Source organism: Ursus maritimus, unplaced genomic scaffold (assembly GCF_017311325.1).
Source record: "Ursus maritimus isolate PB19 unplaced genomic scaffold, ASM1731132v1 scaffold_9, whole genome shotgun sequence".
Classification (NCBI taxonomy): Eukaryota; Metazoa; Chordata; class Mammalia; order Carnivora; family Ursidae; genus Ursus; species Ursus maritimus.
The window spans coordinates 42,896,178-42,923,603 of NW_024427107.1; the positions used below are offsets into that span (position 1 = coordinate 42,896,178).

Below are 27,426 nucleotides of genomic sequence, written 5' to 3' on the forward strand. Positions count from 1 at the left end.
TGCAGATATTTTTGTTCTATTTTTTTTTTATTTGGGAGAGCAATAGACACTACAGAGTTTTTAGTGGTTAAGTAGAAAAATCTTCCAGTATTACTTTTCCCATCACTTTTAAGCCTGAAAAGACTCATGTTGACTATTGTCTCCAACAAGCAAACTCTAGATCATTTGCTAATAATTATTTTTAAGCTTGTCCTTCCCTAACAATGTCCAGAAATTGTGTAGAAATGCCAGATTTGCTTGGAAGAAGACAGTCCCTAAATTCCCAGCCTCATTTTCCATACTGAAGAAAGTAGTAATGTCTATGCATTAAAGCATCCTTTCATACTTAACAAAAGATCATCAAATTTTATCGAGTAATGTTAAAAACTATGGCCTTTTCAGATATTTGCAATTTACTTACAAAAGCTATGTAGCATTTTTATAATCAGGACATAAATTAGATGGTACTTGCTTAATGGTTGTACAGATAAAATTAAGCAGCAGGTTAGAGTTCCTGCCTAGGCGTATTAGGACCTTTGTTGAAATCGAAAGGGAACTATATTAAATTGGGTTTGTAGTGAATCACTAAGAAGAGACTGGTGTGACTGGTCTCGTGGATGTATATGTTCCTTAAAGTATTCATTTATATAAGAAATATCTTGAAAATGTTGAGGAAATAGTACAGAATATTGGAATGAGTGTGGACTAGTTGAAATGGACCTATTTGGAATGAATTCCTGTTTTCCCACATAATAACTTTTATGGAAATCAGGCTTAGTTTTTTAACCTGTATGAACCTCCTATTTCAGTAGTTGTGAGGATTGGCTGTAATGAATGTCAAGTACCAAGTTCGGTGCCTGGCCCCAAGTAGTAGCATAATTATGGTAAATTATAAGGTAGCTTGCTAAAGTGAAGAAAGGGCATAGGCTTTGGAAATCAGCTTAAGTTCCAGTCATGGCTCAGCTGTTTTCTGGCTGTCAGAAAGTCGCTTAACTACTCTGAAATTGTGCCTAGCAGGGTTATCCTAAGGATTAGAGGTGTTTGGTATGAAGAGCTTGGCCTATAATAGACATTTAATAAATAGTAGCTATTGCTGTATTTTCCTAATTTCTAAAGTTACCTTTAAGTATTATTATCATAGTTTAAATCTGTACGTATCTTTCAACTTTTCTTTTGCAAATTGAAGGTTCCAAGTGACGTTCTTTATTTTAACAGCTGCTTGGTCTAGTGTGGATAGGGGAATGAATACCTCTGAACAGAATTCTTCTTTTGCATCTCTCACACTTAACTCTGCTGTTTCTGGTATGTGAAAACAGTCTTTCATTTAGTTAACAAAAGAATTTCTGTTTAAATTCTTTTTAGCTCATGCTATTTGAAAAATAGAGTCAAGTACTGCTATCAACTTAAGTAATAGATATATAATATAAAGTAGCAGGGGCCTTAATAAAAGGGGAGAAAAGAAGACCTGAATTCTTATCTGCAAGTGGCTTGGTTCCTTTCTGTAGTGAAGAGAGGAAGATTCTGTGGCCTAGCATAACTGAAAGTTCCTTGGCACGCAGACAAATACAAATAGAAGGCCTTCCCTTCAGGGTCATGATGCTTTTCTGTTACTAGCATATTTCTACCATACTTCTACTTGTTGTTTGCTATTTTATTTCTATTTGCCCTTATTCATCATGAGTTTATATCTAAGCCGCTTAGGTTATGTAGACCCTCATATGATAACTCTACTTAGAGTATCTGTTGATTTAGAAAATACAGTATTACTAATAAACTATTATCGATTCAGCATTACTTAAATGGACGTGCCTTTTATTAATCACGTAGAAGTCATATGTAGGTAACAAATACTACGTAAATGGGAGGTGTTTAGTCTGTAACATTTTGTTCGCTCTGGAATTTATGGACCCAGTGTACTAATTATGTCGCTCCACAGTGTCCGGAGTCACTAGAACTAGGGGTCAGCAGACTTTTTCTGTAAAGGGCACAATAATAAATTTTTTAGGCTTTGTGGGCTATACTGTCTCTGTGAAACTACTTAATTCTTTTATTGTAGCAGAAAGGCAGCCAGAGAGATTACATAAACAGATGGCTGTGTCTGGTTTTGAATACTATTCTTTTGATTTTTTTTCCCCAGTCATTTGTAAATATAAAAGCTGATCTTGGCTCATGGGTCACACAGAAAGGGAGTGTTTGCTTTTGGCCTGTGGGTCGTAGTTTGCCAACCCCTGCTCTCATAGACTGCATTTCAGTTCCAGAGATAGAAATTAATTGCCTCTTTCATTTGGTGACTTGGTACAGCACAGATGCTATTCTCTTCAGATATTCAGAGAAAGAGAAAGCAGCATGGGCTGCTAAAGAAAGCAATAGTGTTACTGTGGTGCTTATAAGCAGCTAATATGCTAATTAATATGGATTTATAGGGTTATTCTACATGTTAAATTTATATTTAAAAAATACATAACTATGTAAGTGTGTCGAGCCATTACATTAGTGGAAGGCTGGTAAGATCACCTATAAATAACCAGGTGAAAAACGTGTAAGTTAGGAGGGACTCTTATAAGAGGACATGGTTGTATGTAAGTCTTTTATGGTAGCAGGTTTTCTTAACCATTTCTTTGTATCAGTGGCTTTGAATCCAAAGTGGGTGTCAGAGTCTCCCAAGGATGCCAGTACATGTGGAAATTCTGATTCAGAAGGTCTGAGGTATATGTATCCTTGATGGAGAAACCCTGCTTTATGTTTGCGTTCTAAAATGAGTTTATAGCTATGGAACAAGGGTTTTAGACCTGGCACCCATGAATTTCTGTGCCCCCAAAATTATCTGCAGAATTTTGTGTAAGTTCTGGACAGTAGTCCATCACAGCTTTCATCAGATTCTAAAGACTATGTGAGCCCATTCTCACCTACCTCCTCCCCAAAAATCAAGACAGAAGGAACTTAGAAGATAATAGTCTCTTCTCTTAAGTGCACCTGAACTTAACTTGACCTCTAAACCACCAGCTTCCCTTTGTCTCACCTCTCTAGATAATCATCTGTTTCTTTAACTTTTTCTTAGGCAGAAGGTTCCAGCAAACCCAGATATTTTCTAGCTCTCTGTTTCAAGGTTCTCAGGCTATAGGCATATCCTGAAACATTCAGGATTTCTTTTGTGCTTTATTATTTTTCATTAAGAACAAAAATAAAACAACTTTTTTCACCTTGAAATTTATAAATAATCAGTTTGAAATATGTATTATAAAAGACAAAATCTAATGGATTGGTACTAGGGACAACATATAGTTCCAATCAGTGAATTCAATCAAGTGATTATCATGCTTAATCTGAAATTACCCTCAACTCTACTTTTCCTTATCTTAACTCTTTTTCTAATGTCTGAATTTTTCCTTTTAGGGGAAATAAAAAATAATTTAGACTCCGTGTGCAAAGTATAGAACTATTGTTATGAAGCATCATTAGAAAATTCCATTTTTAATTTTATTGCATTCGTTTCATTTAAGGGTCTACCGCTGAGCCAGTTTCTCATTCTACCACTTCTGATTATCAGTGGGATGTTAGCCGTAATCAACCCTATATCGATGATGAATGGTCTGGGTTAAGTATGTCCTTTTAAAAATTATGTTTTTGTTTTTGTTTTTTCAGAATTTTCTTTCTAGCACCCTAAACTCATGCTTTATGTTTTAATTTTAATCCTAATTTTCACCTTTTAGGCCATAGTAACATAATTTAATACCAAATATGTACTACTTGTAAACTGATGATTGAATAACTGTAGAATTTAAACTAAATTTATACTTTTTGTGATTGAGGCTATATTTAAACATGTTTTCATATAGTTGCTCTGTAGTTTTTTATTTTAAAAATTTGTTTTAAATGAATGTTCTGTTTCTCTTCTTGGTTTTAGTATAATAGAGTGAATATAATACATAGGAATGGCTTTCAGTTTGTGAGGTATGCAAGTTTTGTATTATAAAATCATTTTCTTAGCCTGATTTCCAGTAGAAGCTTAGGAAGGTTAAAGACAAGAGTTATTTTTTTTTAAAAAGAAGAGGAAGGGAAAAAGAATATGGTTTTTATGTTTGGAGAACTTACACGATCTTCACTTTTTTTCCCTGCAACCTCAAACCTCAGAATGTACTCCTTTCTCACAAATTTTTACAGCCATCCTTTTCTATTTATTTAGCATTTATATGTTACCTTGTGGACTTCTCCACCATTTGGCCAGTGCAGAAAAAAAAAAAAAATCTTGAGGAATATCTTGTGTTTCCTCAGGTAGAAGTGAAATGGAACCCTCTTAAATAGGAACTCTCCGTTACTCTTGGATCCTCCGTACCTCGTGCAGTGCCTGATACACAGGTGTTCAGTAGTAATGATAAGAAAAGCACACAGCTGACTGTGCCAGGCACTGGTCTAAGTCTTGTGCATTTTATTAGCTTATTTTAATGCTTATAACAATTCTACAAGGTAGGTGTTTTTTTCCCCACACTTTCCAGATGAAGAAACTGAGGTAAAGAAAAGTTATCTAACCCAAGTCACACAGCTAGTTAAGTGCAGGAAGTGGTATCCAACTTGGGTAGTCTGGCTCCAGAGTTCATGCTCGTAACCACCCCGCAGTCCAGCCTTAGTGAGGATCGTAATCACGAAGGTAAACTCGTAACACAGTACAAAAATTAGTCTGTGGACTACTTAGTCTCTGTAGATCCACCAGAGCACAGTTCTTACAGATGAAAGGAAGTGAGGTGGAGAGGTAGATTAGGCCGTGAAAAGCCTTGAATTGCTGGCTAAAGATTAGGGAGGTGGGGTTGGCGTGGTACTTGAGAGGGTATTTCCTACTTCTAGTCCTCACTTTAAAACGTAGTACCTCATACGGCTTGGACATCAGCACTTATCTTGGAATCTAGATCAATTGAGCTGTAAGATGAAGCAAATAACCTGTCCCATCTACTTCTGTAGATTGTTGTGAGGTTTTAATGTAGTAATGAATGAACACGAAAGCTTTTTGTAAATTATAAAGTACCATATAAATCCAAGGTATTATAGGATGTGAAGATAACGATTTTGGAAAATAAAGCCTCTGTACTTTGGGAAGAGTGATCAGCTCTGTGCAGAACAGAATTGAAGAGTTGGTTATAGGAATGCTAGAAAATAGGAGTGAGGGAGCTGTGGGCTGAAGTGGAGGACAACCAAGCCATCAGGGCTCTAGGCTTCACTGCCTGCACAGAATAACTCCACTTTTATCCATTTTTGAATTCTTGTAACATGGAAAACATGATTGGCACCTCAAATGAAAGACTGAAGAAAAAGCATGTATCCACCGAACTCTACTGTAAAGTTTAAAATATCAGAAACACCATCTTTCACACCATCTTTCATTGGTTAAGATGTTGACAGTCTTTTAAGTCTAAAGTTTCTCTTTAACCTCATTTTTCTCTGTGAATTTTATTTTTTGTGTTATCATCTTTAATGTGCCTAATTTTGGTATTCGGTGAACTTAATTATTCCTTCTAAATTTACAAAATGCATGGTTTAGTATTTGAGATTACTAATCCACAGAGTATGTGTATGTATTACACATACACTAGCTTTACATTTAATAGTGTGATATGATTAATATATTGACTCTCTGGTTTGAGGCATAGACGATATTGTCTGACAAAAAGGCATTGGATTTACCCAAACACTTGAATATAAATTTCAGATGCTAAAGCACAGAAGATAACGTTTTTTAAAGACAGATGTTAATCTTACCAGTTTTCTTGATCTGTAAAGGAACATCATCGTCATAACCCCTGTAAAAAGTCCGATTTTGAATAGAACTTTGGGGGGGGTTTGGCACACCAGAGTGAGTGAATTTGCTGTAGCATAGTTAAGGGGTTGAGAGCATGAGCTTTGAGGACAGACTACTTGGGTTTGAAACTTAGCTTTTACCCTTAGACAGGTGCACGGTCATTGTATGCTTCAGTTTCATCATCTGTAAAAGGAATAGTTCTTCTCCCACAGTTGTTGAGAGAATTAGGGTACAGATACAGCACTTAGAACACTGCCTGAATATTCTGTAAGTGCTGTGGTGCTGTTGATACTCTTCTAGGGGCAGCATCTGTCTGCTCAGTGGAGTTCATTAGCATGGTCTGTTTGAACACTGGAGAGTCTTTCTAACATAATGGTTTTGTTGTATTAAAGTTAATACTAAGGTAAGTTCTGACCAAAAGCAGCTGACAGCCATTTTTTTACTGAGAGAAAATAAGAGATTAGCTATGAGATGCTTAAAACATTATTCAAGCAAATTAAATAAATTCCTGACCATTTCAAAAAGACACAGCTCTTTGAAAAGATATTGGTAAACTGATGGGAGAATTTTGAAAAATGGGAAGTTACTCTGTTTATAAATGGAGAAAACTATCCAGTGAATGAAACTACACTGCATAGTTTCCTTAAAGGAAGGAAGTTTATTAGCATGTTAGGCCCATGAATCTTAAGAATTATGTGTTGAGAAGTCTTCTGGTGACAACCTTTATGTTTAGGTGAGCTGTTGTTTTATAAAGTAGTTTATTTGATCCCGGTTAGTACAAAAACAAACAAACTTGGACTCAGTAAACCGTAAACCTTTATAAAGCCAATAGAGATTTGTGCTTCTGATAATGTTCTTACAGAAGTTAAACCGTAGGCTGCAGTTATTCCCTAACGTTTCTGGTTATCTAAGCCTTTAAAAAAGTATTATTACTAAATACTTTACTAGATTTTTACCTGTTATCCCCCCATACCACCGTATTTATTAAGAAAATAGTTTATATGTTGATATATTGCCCACCCACTTGTCTAAACTTTTTTTTTCTTATGAAAGAAAATAGAGTGTCTTTTTTGGCCAGAAGCTTTAGAGACCTGGCTAATGGAGAGCAGTTTTCCAAATCTGCATTTCTTATTTGTGAAGTTTAAGCAAAACCTGTGACATTCAGATCTCCTAACAGTGTTCTTAATGAATGCTTAATGTAAGACGGGCAGTTGGCTCCAGATGTCTGCTAGGTGCCTTTATACTTATCAAACTGATTTCTACATTACGACACACCAGATGTATCTTAGTGAGAGATTTGGGGTTGTAAGAAATAAATTCTTAGTTGTGTGTGCCTGATAGCTTAGAAACTGGCTTTCTATTGTTAATGCCTCAGTGCTCCATGAACAGACACCTGCCATTCACTGCGCATGTACTGTATTGCTGTGCACTGCTTTAGATGTATCTAATCTTCTCGGCCATCCTGTAGAATTCATGTGTAACCCACTAAGATGATGAAATTTGACCCATGTCACAGTTATTAAGTGGTAGATCAATATTCAGATGTAGATCTGTTTGACTCTAAGGTCCATGCTCTTAACCCCTGGGTTAATTCTGTGTACTACTACCTCTGGATTCCTGCGCGTGGTAGTAAATTTAGGAAGGGACTTCCTTTATTGTAACATGCTTCACAGTTCTTATCACTTGTTCCATGCTTTTCCTCCACTAGACTATCAGTTCTTATGTTTTCAGTCTCATTCCATCCTCTACTGTTTTAGTTCCTCTTCTCCCTTCCCATACCCCTGTGACAGAAAGTCTCACTCTGTACTTAAATGTCTCTTGTACTTCTCTATCTTCATCTCTGAATAGATAAGACCAGGAGCTCCATGGGTTGGGGGGGGGAGTATATTGTACTCATTTTTTTTATGTCTAGTACCTACCTACCCAGCTCAAGTTCTAGTATACAGTAAGTGCTTAATAAGGTGAAATTCCTGGAATTCCACTATTAAGATATATCTGTTGTTACTGTATTATTTTCTTAAATCTCTTCCTCATATAAATTTGAGATCATGTTTTAAAGACGATTTTGTCTATTTTTTTTTCCTGTGAGCATTCTCCCAGATTATTATATTCTTCCAAAACATAGGTTTTAAAGCCTTCATGAGGTATCATAGTACCTCCCCTTTAAACAAAAATAATAGAGTTCACATGAAAAAATAAGAACAGCAAGGAAAATAAGAATCAGGCAGATTTGTCATTCGAGTTACTAAAATGTATTACAGAGTTCTATATGGCACCATCCCAGGAAATATATCAGTGAAATAGGATAGAAATTCCAGAAACAGACTGAGGTGTTTGTGAAAGAACTCAGTAGTTAATAAAAGTAGCATTTGACATTAATGGGAAAAGATTGGGTTTTTCAGTAAAGCAGTGCAAGAATGACTTGTTCACCATTTAGAAATAGAGCTTAACCCCTATCATCTTAAACCACTGGAAATGAAACCTGGCTGTAAGTAGTCATTGCAGAAGTAGATGTGGAAGCATTTCTGAAATCCAGGGAGAGGAGAGAAGAATTGACTTTGAGAGCTACTTAACCAGGTTAAGCCAAAGATTGTTTTTCTCTTTTTGGAATAAGCAAGTGATAGCTTCCCAAAGGAGGTAAAATTCAGTGCCTTCTAGAGGGAAAGAAAGGAATCCAGAAGTCTGGAATAAAAATTTATTCTTGAGAATAGATGATAGAAACCCTGAAAGTGACTTGAATATTTTGGAATTATAAAAGTAGCATTGAGTAATCTGGAAAATGTAAGAAGGTACAGGTTAAGTATTCAAGAGGAGGTTACAGCCATTAAAAGTCATAAAGTAATTATTTCAAAAAAAAAAATAGGAGGAAAGAAGACATTAAATATTTCTGTCATGACTTGAAGAATTTGAAGAACCTAATCTTGAAAAGCTCCTGAGGAGGGGAAGGGGTGTAGTGTAAAAGGACGGGTGCAGAGCATGGTTTTGGCACTGCTGTTAAAGATTGACTAATTCTGTACTGTAGAAAATAAATCAAATACAAAAATGGAATGACCAAGGGGAAAAAACAATGGACCAGACCCAGACCAAGTTAGACATAAACAGTACGAAGAGAGCAAAGTCAGGAGGTTGATCACAAAGGAATTAGGGAGAGTGGGATTAAATGGGTAATTCTTAAGTTTCCAAGAGCTTCTTAGACATTCTATTTAATTAACCATATGATGTGCCTAGCACAAGTGGGGCAAAGGTTTTTACCATCATTTTACTGGGTTTTCTTCTAGCTCTTAAAATGTGCTTGGGAGAAAGAAGGAAGAACAATAGTTTAAAGTTACAGTTTAGTACAACATAAGGAATTTTAGTTTTTGCATTTTAGTTTTTGGCAGAAATGATAGATACCTAATTCACACTGTTAAATTTTAGATGGTCTGTCTTCTGCTGATCCCAGCTCTGATTGGAATGCACCAGCAGAAGAGTGGGGAAATTGGGTAGATGAAGAAAGAGCTTCACTTCTAAAGTCCCAGGAACCAATTCCTGATGATCAAAAAGTGAGTAAAGGCATTGGCGGGTATGTCTTATTTCTCTGTGCACCCAACTATATTACAATTATTAGGGGTTACATTCTGTATTATAAATACACCCAGTGGTAGAATTGCTTCTGAGCCATTCTGATTATATTTGCTTCAATCCTTATGCCTGCATGCCTTCTCTGTATCACTGTTTTTTCTTTCCACAAATTATTGAGGATTCTGATATGTGGAAAGCATTGATAAGAAAACACAGTTCCTTTCCTCTTACCAGAATTAATAATAGTTGATATTATAATACATCAACTCTTAGTGCGTTTAGAGGAGAATAGATTGGTTGCCAATGAAAGATTTAGGAAGGCTTCATAGCAACAGACAAGACTGAGAACACCATGAAAAAACCATCAAGGCAGGTAATAATTTAGTGGAGCGGTAAATAGTATACATGTGTGGGATCTGTTGATGAAAGGTATGTTCCTTCTAGGCTATGTTCCTTCAAGAAAGGGACAGTGAAGTTTTTTATTTTTTTGCTCTAGCAATATGCTTGGCATTCAGTAGATAAATGAAAGGAATGATACATACCTTGCCATGTTTTTGTGAAATTCTGGAAGTGATAACCCGTCGACAGCTTTTAAACTAGGGATAACCTAATCATCCACAGGGTTAGGAAAATTAGGCTGGATACAGCGGAAAGACAAGCTTGGGAAGCTATTTTGTACTATTTTGGGGTAAGTGTTAAAGAGGCAATTACATGAATCGGATAGGAGATAATGAACTAAATTGATAGCTTTGAAAAATAAATGGAAGTGGTGTTTACCAGAGAGATAAAGCTGCTGATCAAACTGCGATTGGTTGGCTGTGGGAATAAGGGTGAAAAGTCAAAGAGGCTCTGAAAATAATAGGGTCGTTAGTGTTGAACAAATATTAATTGAACATCTGCCATGAGTCAGGTATTGGTTAGTGGAGAAAAGATAAATGAGACAGTTATTGCCTTCAACGAGCCTACAGTCTGGTTAGGGAGGAGAGGAAGGAGACCAGCACATCCACAGATAAAGTCACGTTACAGTATGTGTTGTGTATTAGGGAAGCACTTGGGAGTCTTAGCAAAAGCATCCTAGAGGTAAAAGCAGAATGTGAAACAAAGAGTGGTCAGAAATTAAACTAGAGAGGAAGGCAGGGACCAGATGCTAGAAGTTCTTGAATGTCATATTTAAAACTATGGATTTTATCCTGTAAGTAATGGAAGGATTTTAAGCTGAAGTGTGTTTTTCTACATGGGTTACACTGGCAGCCTGTGTAGAAAAAGGAGTGGAGGTGTATGTGATAAGAGGCAGGAAGAGCATTTTAGAGGTTGTGGAGTAGTCCAGGACAGTAGTGGTAGGAGTGGTACACGGGCGGCGCCTGGGTGGCTCAGTCGGTTAAGCGTCTGCCTGCAGCTTGGGTCACGATCCCGGGGTCCTTGGATCGAGCCCCCTCTGGGGCTCCCTGCTCTGCGGGGAGCCTGCTTCTCCCTCTCTTCCCCACTCGTGCTCTCTCTTGCTGTCTCTCTCTCTCAAATAAATAAAATAAAATAAAAATAGTGGTACATGGAATACAGAACAGACTTGAAAAATACATTGAAATAAAATCCATAGAACGTATGATTAGAATTGAATGGAGGAAGAGTCATCAGAATGACTTCCAGGATTGTAGCTTGTGTAACTGGGAGGGTGGAAGTCGTGCTCCCAACAGAGAAAATAGAGGAGCAAAGGCTTGTTGATTGAGGGAAGGGTGGTTGGTTCCATTGGGGTAGGTTAAATGCAGAGCGTTTTGTTGGAATGCCTCAGAGAAGTTGGTTTTGTGCCAGGTTAAAGCTTCGGGAAAAGATCTGTTTGGAGGTTGTTAGTATATGGTTGTTAAACACTTTGAGAATAGGTGAAATATCTAGGAAAGATCTGTAGACTTGAAAAGAGCAGTGGAATGAACATAGGAATCTGGGAAACTCCCAACTTCTAAGGAGAAAAAAGCCTATGAAAGAGACTGAGGGAAGAGAGTTCTGGGTCACGGAGGCTGAGATATTTGCTGTCTGGTAATTAAGAGCAGTTTCATTAGAAATCTTGGACTAATAACCATATTGCAGTAAGTTGAGTAAATGGTTAGAAGAGTGATGACAATTAAAAGATTTTTCTAAAGTAAGTTTGGATAGAAATGGAGGAGAGGTAGTGGATGACAGCACACTGTACTATCAGGAAGGGTTTTGGGGGGGTTGTTTGTGTTTTGGTGATAGGAGAGATTTTAGTGCAGGGTCGGTAAACTTTTTATTAAAGCTCCATATAGTAGTGCAAAAGCAGCCGTCGACAATATGGAAATGAACTAAACTGGCATCGGGCCAGATTTGTAGTTTGTCAGCCCCTGTTTTAACGTATCTGTAGACACAAAGGAAAAGGATCTAGCATAAAGTAAGAGCTAAACATAATTGAGGGGCGCCTGGGTGGCACAGTCGTTAAGTGTCTGCCTTTGGTTCAGGGCGTGATCCCAGCGTTCTGGGATCGAGCCCCACATCAGGCTCCTCCACTGGGACCCTGCTTCTTCCTCTCCCACTCCCCCTGCTTGTGTTCCCTCTCTCGCTGGCTGTCTCTATCTCTGTCAAATAAATAAAATCTTTAAAAAATAAACATAATTGAGAGATTTGGCTAGTAGAGTAAGAACTGGGCAGTAGAAGTGGGGGAACCTTAGGCATGAGTGGACTATGGGTTGGCCTTTAATATAATAGGATGGTAGTACCTCTGATCTTGAGAGACCCTCAGAGAAAGGAAGAGGTAGTAAGGGGATTTATTATTAAGGGTGTAAATAAATGAAGAGGGGGACAGTTGATAGGTAATAATGAAGGTTGAGGGGGTTAGGGAGAGAGAGGGATGAATGGGCAGAGCATGGAGGGTTTTTAGAGCAGTAAAACTACTCTGTATAGACACGATAACGGTGAATGCATGTCATTATACATTTTTTCCAAAGCTGTAGAATGTACAACACCAAGAATAAACCCTGAGGTAAACTCTAGGACCTTTGAGTGATAATCTTGTGTCAGTATAGGCTCATCAGTTCTAACAAATATACCACTGTGGGGAGGGATAGTGATAGTGGGAGAGGCTGTGCATGTGTGGGGCAGGGGGAATATGGAAATCTCTGCCTTCTGCTCAGTTTTGCTGTGAACCTAAAATTCCTCTAAAAAATTAAGTGTGTTAGGAAAGAATAGCTTCCTGGTACAGTACCTTAACACACAGTAATCATTCTGATATTTGTTGGACGTTTAATGAATGTGCAACCAAAACTCTGTTTCTCTAACTGAAACTTGCCTGTGCCCGATCATCAGAATTACACGGTAGAATCACTGAATGGAGTAAAGACTGTCACATATCAGAGCAGTTCCTTTTCTGAGTATATTCAGAGATTGTCTTTCATTTTTCTTAACAAAAATGGGGCACCATCTAAATGCCCATCAGTTGAGGAATGGAGAAATAAATTATGGGATGGCTTTGTACAATCACATATTAGATGTTAAAAATCAATGAAATAAGTTACATTAATATCAACATGAATAGAATCTCAAAAACATGTTGAATGGTAAAGGGCAGGGCTACAAAAAGATAACAGTATGATACCATTTATATAAATTTTGTATGTGTGAACACACCAAAATTTATAAAAAGAAACTTGATTGGATGGACACAAAAGAAGTTCATGGTAATGGTTTACCTCTAGGGGAGGTGATGTGGAAGTGGGATTGGGAAGGGGTGTAAAGGAATTTTAAGTTTATCAGTAATGTCTTTTAATAATCTAAAATAAATGTGTCCAAATGTCAGTTCTTTTGTGTGAGTTAAAAGATGGCATGGAGTTGATTTCAGCCTTTTTCTCCATGAACAAAAATAGTGTTTTGCCATGAGGAACTGCATTTCTCTTATGGTTGAATGATAATTGGCTGAGAAGCAGACTGACTAGAGTCCTTGTGACCTGAATATTCTTATAGGATGCATTTTTTCACGTGGTATTTTAGTCACTATGAGCTTATGGTGAAAATTTCTGTGGAAGTTTCTCCACAACTGGCAACCAACTTGTACTGAACGTCTCTTAGCTAAGTTTGTGTAGGACTTTGTTTTTCCATCTGCTAGCGATTTCTGTGAACTGTTTGGTGGTTCATGAGACCTCCAAATCATCCTGACTATGCTGCTGAGCAGAGAAATAGTAGTTACCCCATCCTCTCCTCCGATAAGGATAGGCTAGGAATCTTGGCTGTCATCTGTGCAGAAGAAACAAAAAGCACTTTTTCATAGAAAAGTCAACTATATGGTATGTGTGAAGGGATATCATGAATACTAATTTAACAGTTCTCATTCACTGTTTTTGTCATGCAGAATGTTCTTTTCAATGACATTCCGACTCAAATTCAATTTTTTAAATTAAGCCTTTTATTTTGAGGTAACTCTAGAGTAACAGGCACTTGTGAGAAATGATACAGAGAAATTTTCCCTGTACTCTTTACTGAGTGTCCCCCAGTGGTAACATCTTGAAAAACTTTAGTGCAGTGTCACTACTAGGGTATTGACGTTAATGCAGTCAAGATACAGAAAACATTCCCATCCTGCAAGAGCCCCTCATGTTGCCCTTATTTATAGCCACCCTTTCTTCCCTCCTGTCACCGCCCCCCCCCCATAACGCCTGACAACCAGTGATCTGTTTCCATCTCTATAATTTTATCATTTCAGGAATGTTCTATGAATAGAACAATATAGCATGTAACCTTTTCATACTGTTACTTTTTCACGCCGCATAATTCTCTAGACACTCATCTAGACTGTTGTGTGCGGCATTAGTTGGTTCCTTTTACTTCTGCGTAGTCATGGTGTGGATATGCCTCCAGCTGTGTAACCGTTCTGTTAAAGGACATCAGGATTGTTTTTAGCTTGGGGCTATTGTGAGTAAAGCTGCTGTATACATTTGTGTACAGGTTTTTGTGTGAACATAAATGTTCATTTTGGGGGATAAATGCCTACGAGTACAATCTCTGGGTTGTATAATAGTTGCATATTTAGTATATTAAGAAACTGCCAAACTCTTTTCCAGAGTGGCTGTATCACTTCACATTCCCGCTCATGGTGAATGAGTGATCGTGTTTCTCTAAATCCTTGCTAGCACTTGCTTGTCCCTGTTGTTTATTTTAGCCTTCGATAGGTGTTTAGTGAGCTCATGATGATTTTCCTTCGCATTTCTCTAATGACTGACGATGTCAAACATCTTTCCATGTGCTGCTTTGCCATCTGTCTGTCCTCTTCCGTGAAATGTCTGTTCATATCTTTTACACAGTTTCTAATTGGATTGTTTGTTTACTATTAAATTTTTGAGTGTTCTTTATATAGGTAGTCTTAGATATAAGTCCTTTGTTGGATATATGGTTTGCAAATATTTTCTCCCACTCCTGTCATTGTCTTAACAGGGTAAAACTCAGTTTTATTGCAAATGGTTCTGCACTAAAACTCTGAAATAAAACAATTACCTATCCAATGGGTTTTTAAAAATCAGGGTTCTCACAGCTCTCTATTGTGCATGAAAGATGTAAAAAAAAAAAAAAGTAGTCTATCATAGACAGGAGAATGAAGTTCCATGTACTTTGGTTCTTTTAAATATGTAATTTTAGACCCGTTTTATTACTCATTACTAATTCTTACTTAGTAGTGTTTAGGAGATAAAGACTGAGCCTAATGAATGAAATTATTCCATAATTTTTGAATAATGAAAACTTAACCAATTCGTTCACTTTAATACTTTTGCTTTTAACATTAGGTTTCAGATGATGATAAAGAAAAGGGAGAGGGAGCTCTTCCAACTGGGAAATCTAAAAAGAAAAAAAAGAAAAAGAAGAAGCAAGGTGAAGATAACTCTCCTGCACAGGTGGAGTATCAAAACAATAGGCGTCGTTCGTTAAGCACCCGCTGCTCAAATGTGAGAAGATGACACGCAGATACTAAGAATGTGTAGAGATAAAAGACACAACAGTAGATAGGTTTATTTGCAAAGCATTCGAAAAGTCACAGAATGTTTTAAACATCTTTTGTATATCCTACTTGTAATAATAACTGTATTGCTCTAAAAAAATCATACCAAAGGTGTAAACCCAGAAGTAATAAATTAAATGAGATGCATTTTGGTTTATATTAAGGTGAAATAGAAAAGGAGGTACAGTATTTCACACATGCAGAAATGCCTTTTGAATAACTGGAATTTAGCAAGTTAGAATTTTAGCTCAGAACAACCATGTGGGTCATAAGTAGAGCGTCACTCACTCTTGAGTTTGCTCTCTGTCTCACTTAGTGCCTTCTTAGTATCTTCATCTGTTTATCTGGCTCTGGCAGAAGCTTTCTACTTACGTCACTCTCCATTTTCCTTCTTTTTTCATTGGTCTCTCCTATTGGGAAAATTTTAGATTACAATATAGATGAAAAGCTATTTTAATTGCAAACATACTAGATTACTAGAAGTATGCACGGGTTTCTCTTTGAAAGCATTATCACCATTACATTATAAATTATGAAAATCTTATTCCTTACCTACAACCATGTGGCTAGTTGTTTTTATTCCTCTCAATGTAGGAGATAGCCAGAGTTTCTAGAGCATAACCTACGTAGTAATTTCCTATTTATTGTTCTCTTTGGGAGAAGTTGCCGCATATGGCTTTTTAAGGAAATATGTGCTGCGTTCGTTTTTTGTTGAGGGAAGCACGACCCATCATAAATGACGAATCCATTTTCAGTACTAGTCTCTTCTCACTGTAAGAGTTGGGTGTTAAGGTTAATGTAACTGAGATCAATGGATATAAAAATCTAAAACCAGGTAATAGAGGGGCTTCTCTTGCTAGCTGAGCTAGCTGATGAGAACTGTTATGGACAGCTGTCTTTTGTTGGTAATACTGTCTGAACTCTGTTTAGCCAGACTTCCTGGACTTACAGCCTTTACTAAGACTACTTTTCTGGTTGTGGATTAGGTGGATTCCTTTTAAAAGAAATGTTGTGGGATAGGTGTAATCTGTAAATTTCAGTTTACTGGCAAAGGTCATTAACTTGTGAAAGTTCTTTTGGTATTCTGATACTCCTTTAAAAATGTTTGATGTGTTTTTAAAAATAACAGTATGGAGCGGCTGGGTGGCACAGTTGGTTAAGCATCTGACTCTTGGTTTTGGCTCCTTTTGTGATCTCAGGCTGTGAGATCAAGCCCCTCATGGGGCTCTGTGCTCATCGCTGAGTCTGCTTGGGACTCTCTGTCCCTCTGCACCCCCCTCTCTAAAATCAGTAAATTTTTTAAATAAATAAATAACAGTAAGTATACAGTCTTTGGAGTCAGATCTGTATTCAAATTTCAGTTTAGCTGTTTACTACTTGTTTTTGCTTGTTTTTCTTTGCACAAGTGACTTAACTGCACAGATTGCTTTGAGAATTAAATGAGACATCCATGAAATTCTGTGTCAGGTTTATAAAACATAGTATCCTATCCATAATACATTTGGGTATTTGTTCTTTTTAGTTGTGGGTATGTGGTTGGTGGGTGTCTTTACTGTGCGAGTACAGCTTAGGATAAAACTAACTGATGTCTTCACGTTAATTTGGTACAGATCACAAATCTTTAAATATACTTCCAAAGCTACTCATTCAACTTAAATTCACAACAAAATTTGTATTACTGTCTAAACCCACTACCATCCTTAACAAGTTTTATAAAATACCAGTATTGGCAGAAAACTTTCAACATCATCCTAGACAGTTGTTTATATATACGTGTTGGCTAAACAGTACAATTAGCAATGATGGTCCTATTTAATATATTCTAGTTCATATTTATTTCACATATATAAGCATGTAATGTGCTTTAGAATTGCTTTGTTGAAACCTGTTTTTAAAGTCTAAAGGACTTAGGGCGCCTGGGTGGCTCAGTCGTTAAGCGGCTGCCCTGGGCTCAGGTCATGATCTCCGCTCAGCTGGGAGCCTGCTTCTCCCTCACCCTCTGCTGCTCCCCCTGCCTGTGCGCTCACACTCTCTCCCTCTCTCTCTCTCTCTCTCTCTGTTAAATAAATAAATAAAATCTTTTTAAAAAAATAAAGTCTGAAGGCCTAAGAATGGAAATGTTAAAGCTTGGATAGGACTTTAGAAATTATCTAGGCACATTTTATTTTATACTTGAGGGAAGAAACTAAAGTTCAAGGAAATGAAATGATTTGTCCTTGACACTACACAGCGAGGCTACAGCAGACCAAAACTGAAATGTACTTTCTGCTGTCAGCCTCATTTATCTACGGAATGTACTTTTGTACAAATATTTTGTTCCTTGAAGAAGTCATTAAGTGAAATGTTATTTCTAAAGTCTCAGTTCGAGTATCACCTAATTTACTGTGTACTTTGTTTAAAAGAAAAAATTCTAGTTTATTTTGTTTGGGTTGGTTTAGTAAATTGAGTGGTTTGCATTTGGGGATGGGGGTGTATTGGTTTTTAATTCCCAATTGATTGAAGTCCCTGGGGAGAGCAGGGATGATGACTGCTGTTCGAGATGTACCTGTTATTTTAAATCTTTGAATGACTGTTTTTATATGTTCCGTTAGGCTGTTTGGACAGTTACTGAAGTGAAATTATTTTCTTGGAATATCTGTTGAACATTAATACTACAAACCAAATAGATTTTTAATTAGTAAAAAAGTGATTTATATCATCTAATAGGATACTTTTGTCTGTAGGACACAGAAGAATTAGAAAAAGAGATTAGAGAAGAGCTTCCAGTGAATACCTCTAAAGTCCGTCCAAAACAGGAAAAAGCTTTTTCTTTGAAGACCATAAGCACTAGTGATCCAGCTGAAGCACTCATCAAAAATAGCCAGGTCAGTTTTTGATATTTAAGGAATAAAATTTTGATGACTTGAGAATTATCAAAGCACTAAGTGCTAAGCATTGCTAATCACTAATTTAAAGTGCTGAGCATTTTAAATGCACTCATTTAGCCCTCATGATGATGAGGTTGTGGGATACAGGTGAGGTTCAGTGGGGTGGAGTCTGGAGCCAACGACCAAGAAAGAATTCTTGAGTGTCTTTGGTGCAAAATTGGTGGTTTATTAAAGCACGGGGACAGGACCCGTGGGCAGAAAGAGCTGCTGCACCGGGCTTGTGAGGGGTGGGTGATTATATACCATGGGGTTGGGATACTGGAGACGTTGCCGTTGTCAAGTTAAGGCTGTTGACCCCTCTAGAAGGTGTTAATAGTAAGATAGTTGGGAGATCCTAGGAGAATGTTACTTTCCTCCTATCACATGTCCTTATCAATGGGCTGCAGGTTTAAAAGAAATTCCATTTTATTTACATTTCCTTCTGCCTCGGCCTCCCTCAGTTTTATGGAGGGGGTGGTAATGTTAGTGCTCCAGGAAACTGAATTATGGGTCTCTGGAAGTTAGGCTATTGATAAGAAAGCTTCTTCCCTGTAAGTCACTAGGACATGTGTAAACTGAGGGAGACTCAGGTCTTGCAGAATTGTGATCTCTGTTAGTTAACCATTTGTTTTTGTTTTCCTTGGCTTTTGGGCAGCCAGGAGTGCCTGGGGAATGTCACGTACATCCCAGTGCGGGGGCGGGGGGGGGAGTTGCAGGGTGTCAGCCTCTGCCCCGTCCTCCGCTTGCCCTCTGTTCCCTCATCAATAACAACCCCGTAAGAAGGGTAAGATCTATTATATAAATGAGGTTGGAGAACTTCAATAACTTGTCCCAGGCTGTGTAATTCTCAGTGGTGAAACCAGAACCACTAGACTATATTTTCTCCTATTTAATATCTAAACATGCACGGGCTAGGTGGCTTAAAGAAAATGTAACTGGCTGCATTTTCCTAAAAGAATGCACATACCATAGAATATGACTGTGGTCCAACCTCTCAAAATGTAACATTTGTTTAAAATTTGGTCAGAGGTTCTTGAAATACGTGCCATTGGTAGAAAATTTTGACGTGTCAGAAAGGACCATTTCACAAAAGGCCTAGGCCAGTGACACATAGTTTTTTAAAATCTAATTTATAAAACGGTAAATTCTATAGAAATCTGAAATCCTACTAGCGTTGCATGGTTCATTTATATGTTCATTCAAAAAAATTTATTGAGAACCCACTACTTGCCACACACTATTTGAGGTTTTAAGGATATAGCCGAGAGCAAAGCAAATCAAAAAACTCTGCCTTTGTGGAGCGTACATATTTAAAGAAACAGCTTCAGACAGGAACCTGAGTTACAGGGGTGCCTGGCTGGCTCCGTAGGTAAAGCATATGACTCTTTTTTTTTTTTTTTTTTTAAGATTTTATTTATTTATTCAACAGAGATAGAGACAGCCAGCGAGAGAGGGAACACAAGCAGGGGGAGTGGGAGAGGAAGAAGCAGGCTCATAGCGGAGGAGCCTGATGTGGGGCTCGATCCCATAACGCCGGGATCACGCCCTAAGCTGAAGGCAGACGCTTAACCGCTGCGCCACCCAGGCGCCCCAAGCATATGACTCTTGATCTCAGGGTTGTGAGTTCAAGCCCCACGGTGGGTGTAGAGATTACTTAAAAATAAAATCTTTAAAAAAAAAAAGAACAAACGAACGAACCTGAGATACAGCTAAAAGAAGTAATTGGTAATAGTCTTGTGCTAAAATAAAATCTTAACCGTACTTCCTATTTGGATTAGATGTTTTTAATTCCCTAAGACAGAATTCCCTTTGAGATGTAACGATGTGATCTCAGTACATGCATAGGTTTAATAGCAGGACGGCAAACAGTCATTTGACATTTTGATGTTTTACTTATTAGTAAGTCATTTTCAGAAGCCATTTTGTAAAGACTATTTGAGACCTTCTGTAATTTAGCATAGATTAAGTGAGAGAATAGAGGGGAGAATACTAGAAATAAATACTAAAACTTTTGGGTATTAAATGAATATAGAGAACACTAAGAAAGCTGAACCAAGCAAGACAAATGCAGCTTCGGATACCTGAAATAGAAGGAAGGAATCCTGGTGATTACCTGCCACGCACCAGCTTCCTCCTCTTGTTTCCTTTTCCATTGAGCTTTCTTACATGCACAGAGCCTGGAGGAACCAGGGGCAAGAGAAACATCACTTAGCCTTGTTTCCATATTCAATTGTGATGATAAGTAAGGCTAAGGATGAATTGATCTCCTCACAGCCTCAGGGCACTCCAAATACTGGGGTTTCCATCCTTACCTCTCTTGACCATGCAGTAACAGTTAGGCCTCATAGAGGCCTTTCCGCTTCCAGGCTGGAGAGGAGAGGCAAGGTGTAAGAGTCTAGGCCTTCAGCATTATGATTTCACTGTGATAAAACTCTGAAAATTTGGACCTGAGTTCTGTTTCCTTTAATGGATAGGACTAGTAGCCGTAGTTTGCTTTTGTCTGAGGCCCTCATTTTCTGTGGGTAGGAAACAGAAGTGATTGCCACCCTGTTTGAGTTAGCCTTACCTCTCCAGAAGCAGAGAAGGGCATATCACCTACTGGTAGTTGAGAAATTAGCTTTTTTCTTTTTGTCTTTCACATGAAAAAATTTTGAGCAACTAAGAGTTGGTAAGAAGTGGACAGAACACCAAATCACTAAAACGTATAAAATCGTTCTATTTGTAATGAAAAAGAAAAATGTAAAGGTTCATGAAAATGGAATTATTCCCTCCTATTTGAGACTCAGAAAATATCTTGCACTTTTATACTTAATCCATTTTTATCTCAACCTGTATTGACGGATAGGTAAAGAGTTATTTGATTTTGCCACTAGAGGGCAGGCACGAGTTGTAGTGCTTCTGCTGGTAATTTGGAAACCGACTATTTCCTTGTTCCTAAGCAGCCTCTTGGTATTACTGTGATATTTAATTTTATTTGATACTTTTTACAAAAAAACTTAAGATAATTTTGTCCAAATAGCCTATCAAGACTCTTCCACCTGCTATTTCTACTGAGCCATCTGTTATTTTATCAAAAAGTGATTCTGACAAGAGCTCTTCCCAAGTGCCACCGATGCTACCAGAGACAGATAAATCCAAGTCAAATACTAAGCAAAATAGTGTGCCTCCTTCACAGAGTAAGTAATTCTCATTTTTTGTTCTTTTGTATGTTCTTGTACTGTTTTATGTTAGTATCTTAGAAATCTGAAATATTCTGATCTTCTAAGATCGTCCTTCCTTGGCAAAGTCTACATTCCTTGGAACCTTGTGGACCTCAGCTGTGAGAGCCAAGGGACTGAAGTCACTCCAAGCAAGAGGGGGTGGCCAGGGACATAGACGGTGGAGGAGTTGATACCTGCCCTTGTTCATCTGGTCCCTCCCTTTTTCTGTGCACATGTTTTTGGGACTGTGAATTGTTCTGTGCCTTTTTTCCCTCCTTTTCTCCCTTCAGTACCTTCAGTGTCCATTTTGCCCATTTTCACTTTCATTACTTAGATTGAGCTGCATTAAATGATGGGTTTTCTAGATCAAAAACAGTGAAATACCTTCCATGTGATGAAACAACAGAATACTACATTGGGATTCAAAGGAAAAAGGATGGCAGCCATAGAATAACCTATAAAACATGTCACTGGAACTTGAAAACTTAAACATATAGGTTGAAACATTATGTGGATTTCAAAGCATGTTTTCATTGATGCTCCTTTTATATTTTTGAGACATAACAGTATTTACTCCTAAATTTTTTTTTCTTTTTTCCCTTTAGCCAAGTCTGAAACTAGCTGGGAATCTCCCAAACAAATAAAAAAGAAGAAAAAAGCCAGACGGGAAACGTGAATATATTTTTCCTGAATTGGACATGTGTTTGCAAACACTGTCTGGAAGATTATGCTGTTTATGCAATAATTTGTGAACATGTACAGAGTTTTATATAAATTTAAACCAATTTTTAAAACAAAACTGTGAACACAACCACCGTAAAAATGGAATCAAAGGAAAGTTAATTTATGAAATTCAGAGGTCAGCAGAATATACTCCAGTGCTGGAAGACACTTGGGGAAAGTCTTCTCAGTTGAACAAGAACGATCTTAATTTAAGAATATTATCCTGGTTTTACAGCAGTGCCCTGTTTACAACAGCTTGTGCCCTGTCTCATCTGCAGCTGAGGAATAAAGGATTCTGATTAGAGAGGGCTGCCTGCGGACGCGTAGGCAGCGTCTGCGATCTTATGCACGGAACTTAAACCATTTGAATCTGTTTTATGCTTAAATCAAAGTGCTTTGATCAAATGCATAATCTGCCATATCTTTACATATATGTTGGTAGCAATTTGTATTAAAGGAATCACAAGTGCAAATAAAAGGTCATTTATCATTTGTTAACTAAACTCATGGTTTAGTTTACAATTTTTAAAAAGTTCTTAATTAAAACATTGAACATGCAGTTGATGCTTGTATGGCTTATGAAGTTATTTTTGATAGTCTTACATTACTTGAATTGTTCAAAGTTCAGTATATTTTAAATTAAGAAAGGTAAACTATATGTATTTGTTTTATACTTTTAAGGTTCCGACTCAAAAATAATGCTCTTGTTTAGAATTTGAAAACTTTCAGGCAAAGTCCAACTTAACATTTTTCCCTTTCCCTAGCAGTTTTTTTCCAACGTCAACTCTTCTCTTCATTGCTGATACTTCTTCGACTTTAAAAATGAAATCTTTCACAGATTAGTTATACAGACAGAACTTTGAGTATACGATGGAGAATGAAAAACTAGAGTCAGACAGCTTTAATTGACATTGTCAAGACCTCCAGTTATCAGGAATACATTTTTTTACTGCCTTAACCTATAGTGCGTAGAATATGCATCAATTTCTTGAGGGGGATTCGTGTTTTTATAAGAATTTTCATGTAATTATTGCAATCGTGGTCAAATACGGAACGTTTTCTGCTTGAAACTATTGATTAAATGACGTGTGAGATGTTTCACCATTTTCAGGCACTGTGTAATTCTATTGTAATAAACTGGCAGGTATCTTTGTAACTATAAATAGTGCATGCTCAGCCATGTACACTGTAAATAGCCTTTACCAAACGTGTTTGACAAGGACCATAATTAACATCACTTAGTGAATTGTGATAAAGAAAAAAAAGCCATGATTTATTTGATGTGATTGGCTTGTTTCTACGTGGAGCCAAGAATGAAACTGTTTAACAGCTGTAACCAATGGTACTGATCTGTCCATCCAATCTTGTCTTTATTAGATCTGATTGTGGTTTGATAGTATTGCGTTGTCACACTAGGAAAGCTAAAGAAACACAATGGTTTTAGTAACTGCTGAAGACTGGCCTTATTAATGGACAGCTTTCCTCACAAGCGATGATTAACTTTTATCAGGTGTTACCATCTGTTTCAGGAACACGGCAGTATGTTTACATGTCAGAAGTCTTGTTTCATTCTATGAGGTTTCTAAATTGATTTGTTTAAATAAATTCAGCAAATGGATAGCAGTGTTTTTATTTGCTTCAGTATTGGGGTAAATAAGCTCAACTGCCAGGAATTCATTTCTTCAAATGACTTTATTCTGTGAGCTTTACGTAGATGTTTCCTGAGTAGAGCTAAGGATTCCTGAAGTTGCCAGCACTTTGTAAAGGTGTCATAGGAGAATTTGAGAAGGAACCTGTATAATTTTAGAATGTGCCAAAAGATCTATGCTCAGAAAATTCAATTGAACTCTCTCAACTCTACCTCACCATTTCTTCATCTTAGAATTTTGTTGGCTGTGTCAAATGTTGGACTTGATTTTTCCAGCTTAGTAGCTCCCAGACAGCCACCTACAGTGGGTGTTACAGACGCTGTCTTTTGAGGAGAGATCTAGTGTGGAGATGGAGAAGTGCTTGCTAAACGGGTGGATCCGGTGTGGAAATGCCTCTGTCTCCTCTCCAGCCCAAGAAGGACATGGATTTTATGTTTTAAGAGATGGCAGCTATGAGTGATAAAATTAATAAGTTTATTTTCTTTCACATGCATGAGATGAAAACTCTTGCGCAATTAAAGTATCATTGTTCATTGCTCTTTACCTGTTCCAGAAGATCTTTAGTGGCATTAAATCAGTTTCTGGAAGCTGAACACAGGAACTGTTCTCCATCATCAACCTCAGAAGGCACTAAAATGAAGGTAGCTATTCAGGGAGGAGGGGAAAGAGGAGCCTATTGTCCTTTGGAGGCTTGCATTTAGATGCTCCCATCAGTAGGGAGATAACTGGTCCCTTTAGGCTTCATCAGGCCTGAAGGGGAACCTTATTCTAATTAGCAAACGAGGCCCCCAGAGAACCTACTTAGAAATCTCCCAAATCCTGACTTGTCCCCGCATATTTACTGAAAATCCTTCCCTACTCTGGAGCGGGGCTTAGGATCTCCCCAGACTGGAATCCTACCTATCTGTATCCCAGATTGAGCAAAACAATAGTTGAGAGAGTCCAAAAAAAAAGTGTTGAAATAAAATGTCATTAATGTAATTTACCATGTTTTGTTTACTTTGTGCATGCATTTTGGGGGTGGGGGGAGCAGTGGAAATAATTTATCCAAATCTAATGCTATTATTTCACAGGCTAATCCAGTTTGTATTTGGGTTAAAGATAATTGAAGGGCAATATTTAACTTCAGAGTTTAGTTTTTCTTAATTAAAAACAGTCCTCTATTAATGTAGTGTGAAATATCTTTCAAAATTGAGAATTTAGGTTTAAGACGTCTAAGAGATGTCTTAAAACTTTTCTGTAAACTCATTGCACAAACTGGAATTACTTTCCAAAAGACTTAGGGAATGCAAATATGTTATTTGTAAAATGCATTGAGTATTGTAAATAAAACAAACCATTTTTGTTTTGTTTAAATTGCTCGTTACAGTTCTCTTATGGGAAGGGACTTCAGTCATTTTGCATCTTAAGCTGGTCTAAAGGCAATTAGTTTTTTATGTTCTTGATGCTTCTTTAGAAAACCATAGATGTACTTGCAGGCTTTACCAGTGGGAAGTCAGATATTTGGAGCTCAGCACGTCGTAAAATAGCCGTGTGTGACGCCCGATGTTCTCCATGGGAACCCGCTTCCATCTGACGTCATCTTAGTAGACGGAACTGTCACCAGGTGCAGTGTCTAACTTGCATCAACTTTTTAGGTTAAGGAAATGAGACTCAAATTTGGCACTATTTATTAATTCGGCTGTGTCCCCAAACAATAGTGACTTAAATGAGAAGTTTATTTCTCGCGCATGTAAACGTCGGGAAGGCGGTCTGGGGCTGCTTCGACTCAGCAGGGTCAGGAATCCAGGTTCCCTCGACCGTGGTCCTCCCCACGCTGAACACGTGGCTTCCATGTGGAGGTTGCTGACAGCCGGCTGCACGGCTGGACACCTGTCAGCATTTCTGCCCGCTGCCTTCAAGAACCTTCTTAGGAGTTACACCACATTAGAAAAACTCCTAAGCAGAAGCCAGGTGACTTCTAGCGGTCTCCGAAGGGAGTCACAGCCTCCCTGGCGCCCCTGCCTAAAGTCATTCCGCTGCCATCTCCTGGGAAATTGTTGTAATAAGCTCATCAACTCAAACTGATCCTACTAGCTACAAAGAGAACAGGAAATACTAGTCTTTACTCTGGTTGTCGTGGGCCAATGAATGTTTCAGGATTCGTGGGGGAGGAAACAGTGGGGAGGTGGACCGCAAGCCAGCTAGCAGTCCCTGTCACAGGGTGGGACATAGTGTGTTTATCCTGCACCCAGGCATCCTAACTAAGGTCAGGTTTTAGTGTTTCCAACGAAGCAGAAATTTTGAAATCTCATACTGCTCAAGAGCGGCAGCTAGTAATGTTGAGACTTACATGTACTAGCTTTCTGAAAGAAATTCCTGCCATTCAATTGGCTGCTTGAAGTTCTAGAGACAGGCTGAGGGAAACTCAGTAGCCTGCCATGATGCCTATACTGCAAATATCAATTACAACAAGTTTCAATAGAAAAATTGCCCTGCTGTATAACCTTTAAAAAATAAAAAAAGCATTAATATTCTTTCTAAATGCTTTTAACAGGAGAAGGATTTCTAACGTTAGCATCAAGACGGGAAGTACTTTGTGACGTTTGCTAACTATTAATAGTTACAGTGCTGAGATTTATGAATAGGCTAATTGAAGAAAAATTTCATCAGATTCAAGGTCTTCCCCATGATAATGGCGTTCTTATTTGTATATGTGTGCTTTCCTTTTTTATTTATTGTATCAAAGCATTCAAAATGAATATATGTAACGTGTACATAAATTATAAAGCATAATAAAATGAACACCTCTGAAACCACCATTCTGCTTAAGAACTAGAACCTTACCAGCAGAGGGGATATCGGGGGTGAGCCTGACTTTCGCTGTTGTTCAGTAACGGGGTCAAGGGGGACAAGGCATGGATGGAAATAGCTGCCCTTGAGTACGCTAAGCTGGCACGGGTCATTTCTCGTGTCCAAACTAGCTGCGGGGCCAGGTGACTTCTAGCAGTCTCTGAAGGGAGTCACAGCCTCCCAGGCGCCCCTGCCTCAAGTCATTCCGCTGCCATCTGCTGGGAAATTGTTGTAATAAGTACGCGTAGGCACAATGACTGGATGTGAATGCTGCCCCCAGAGCTGTGTAGGGCACACTCTACATGACAGCCTCTCCGTGAGGAAGGAGGGTAGCAAGGCTCTGTCAGGAACTTCCCATCCCCCTGCCCCCCCCCCCCAGGAGTCAGAAGAACAGCACGGTTTAGGGTGCAGATTCCTTGTGAAGTTTTTTGAGGGGCGGCCGATTTTCTGACAAAATACCACAAGGGGGTTTATGGCAAAACGTCAGGAGCTGTGAGTACCTTAAGATAATGTAATTATGAATGATTTCTTTCTCTTTGAAACTGTGTAATAATTTATTCAAATATGGGACTACCTGGAGACATTGCAGCTACTCCCATTTCTCATCAAAATTGAAATGATCACAATAATGCGAGATGGAAGAAAACCTGCCTTAGTACTAGAAGTGGAAAGGGGGGCATCCAAATGCCAAAAGCCTGGGGGCATTTCTGTTATTAGCAAACAAAATCCAGTAATTTATCAACAGAATTCACCCATAAATGATGCAACTGTGGGCTGATAACAAATCCAGTAACACATTTCA

The 27,426-nt window shown here is 38.0% G+C and overlaps 1 protein-coding gene across 6 annotated transcripts in view; it reads left to right on the forward strand.

Annotated features, from left to right (window-relative positions):
- Positions 1-23,761, forward strand: part of MTDH (metadherin) — a 55,572-nt gene extending 31,811 nt beyond the window's left edge. For 2 of the 6 annotated variants that reach the window (XM_040625701.1, XM_040625700.1), the window contains 7 exons: positions 1,195-1,281; positions 3,480-3,578; positions 9,185-9,309; positions 15,103-15,210; positions 18,038-18,178; positions 21,240-21,396; positions 22,026-23,761. In XM_040625701.1, coding sequence (XP_040481635.1) covers positions 1,195-1,281; positions 3,480-3,578; positions 9,185-9,309; positions 15,103-15,210; positions 18,038-18,178; positions 21,240-21,396; positions 22,026-22,096 — 788 coding nt within the window. In that variant the 3' untranslated portion in view covers positions 22,097-23,761. The remainder of the gene's footprint in view (positions 1-1,194; positions 1,282-3,479; positions 3,579-9,184; positions 9,310-15,102; positions 15,211-18,037; positions 18,179-21,239; positions 21,397-22,025) is intronic. The other 4 variants (XM_040625703.1, XM_040625702.1, XM_040625705.1 and 1 more) reach the window with 2 other exon arrangements.
- Positions 23,762-27,426: the final 3,665 nt, after the last annotated feature.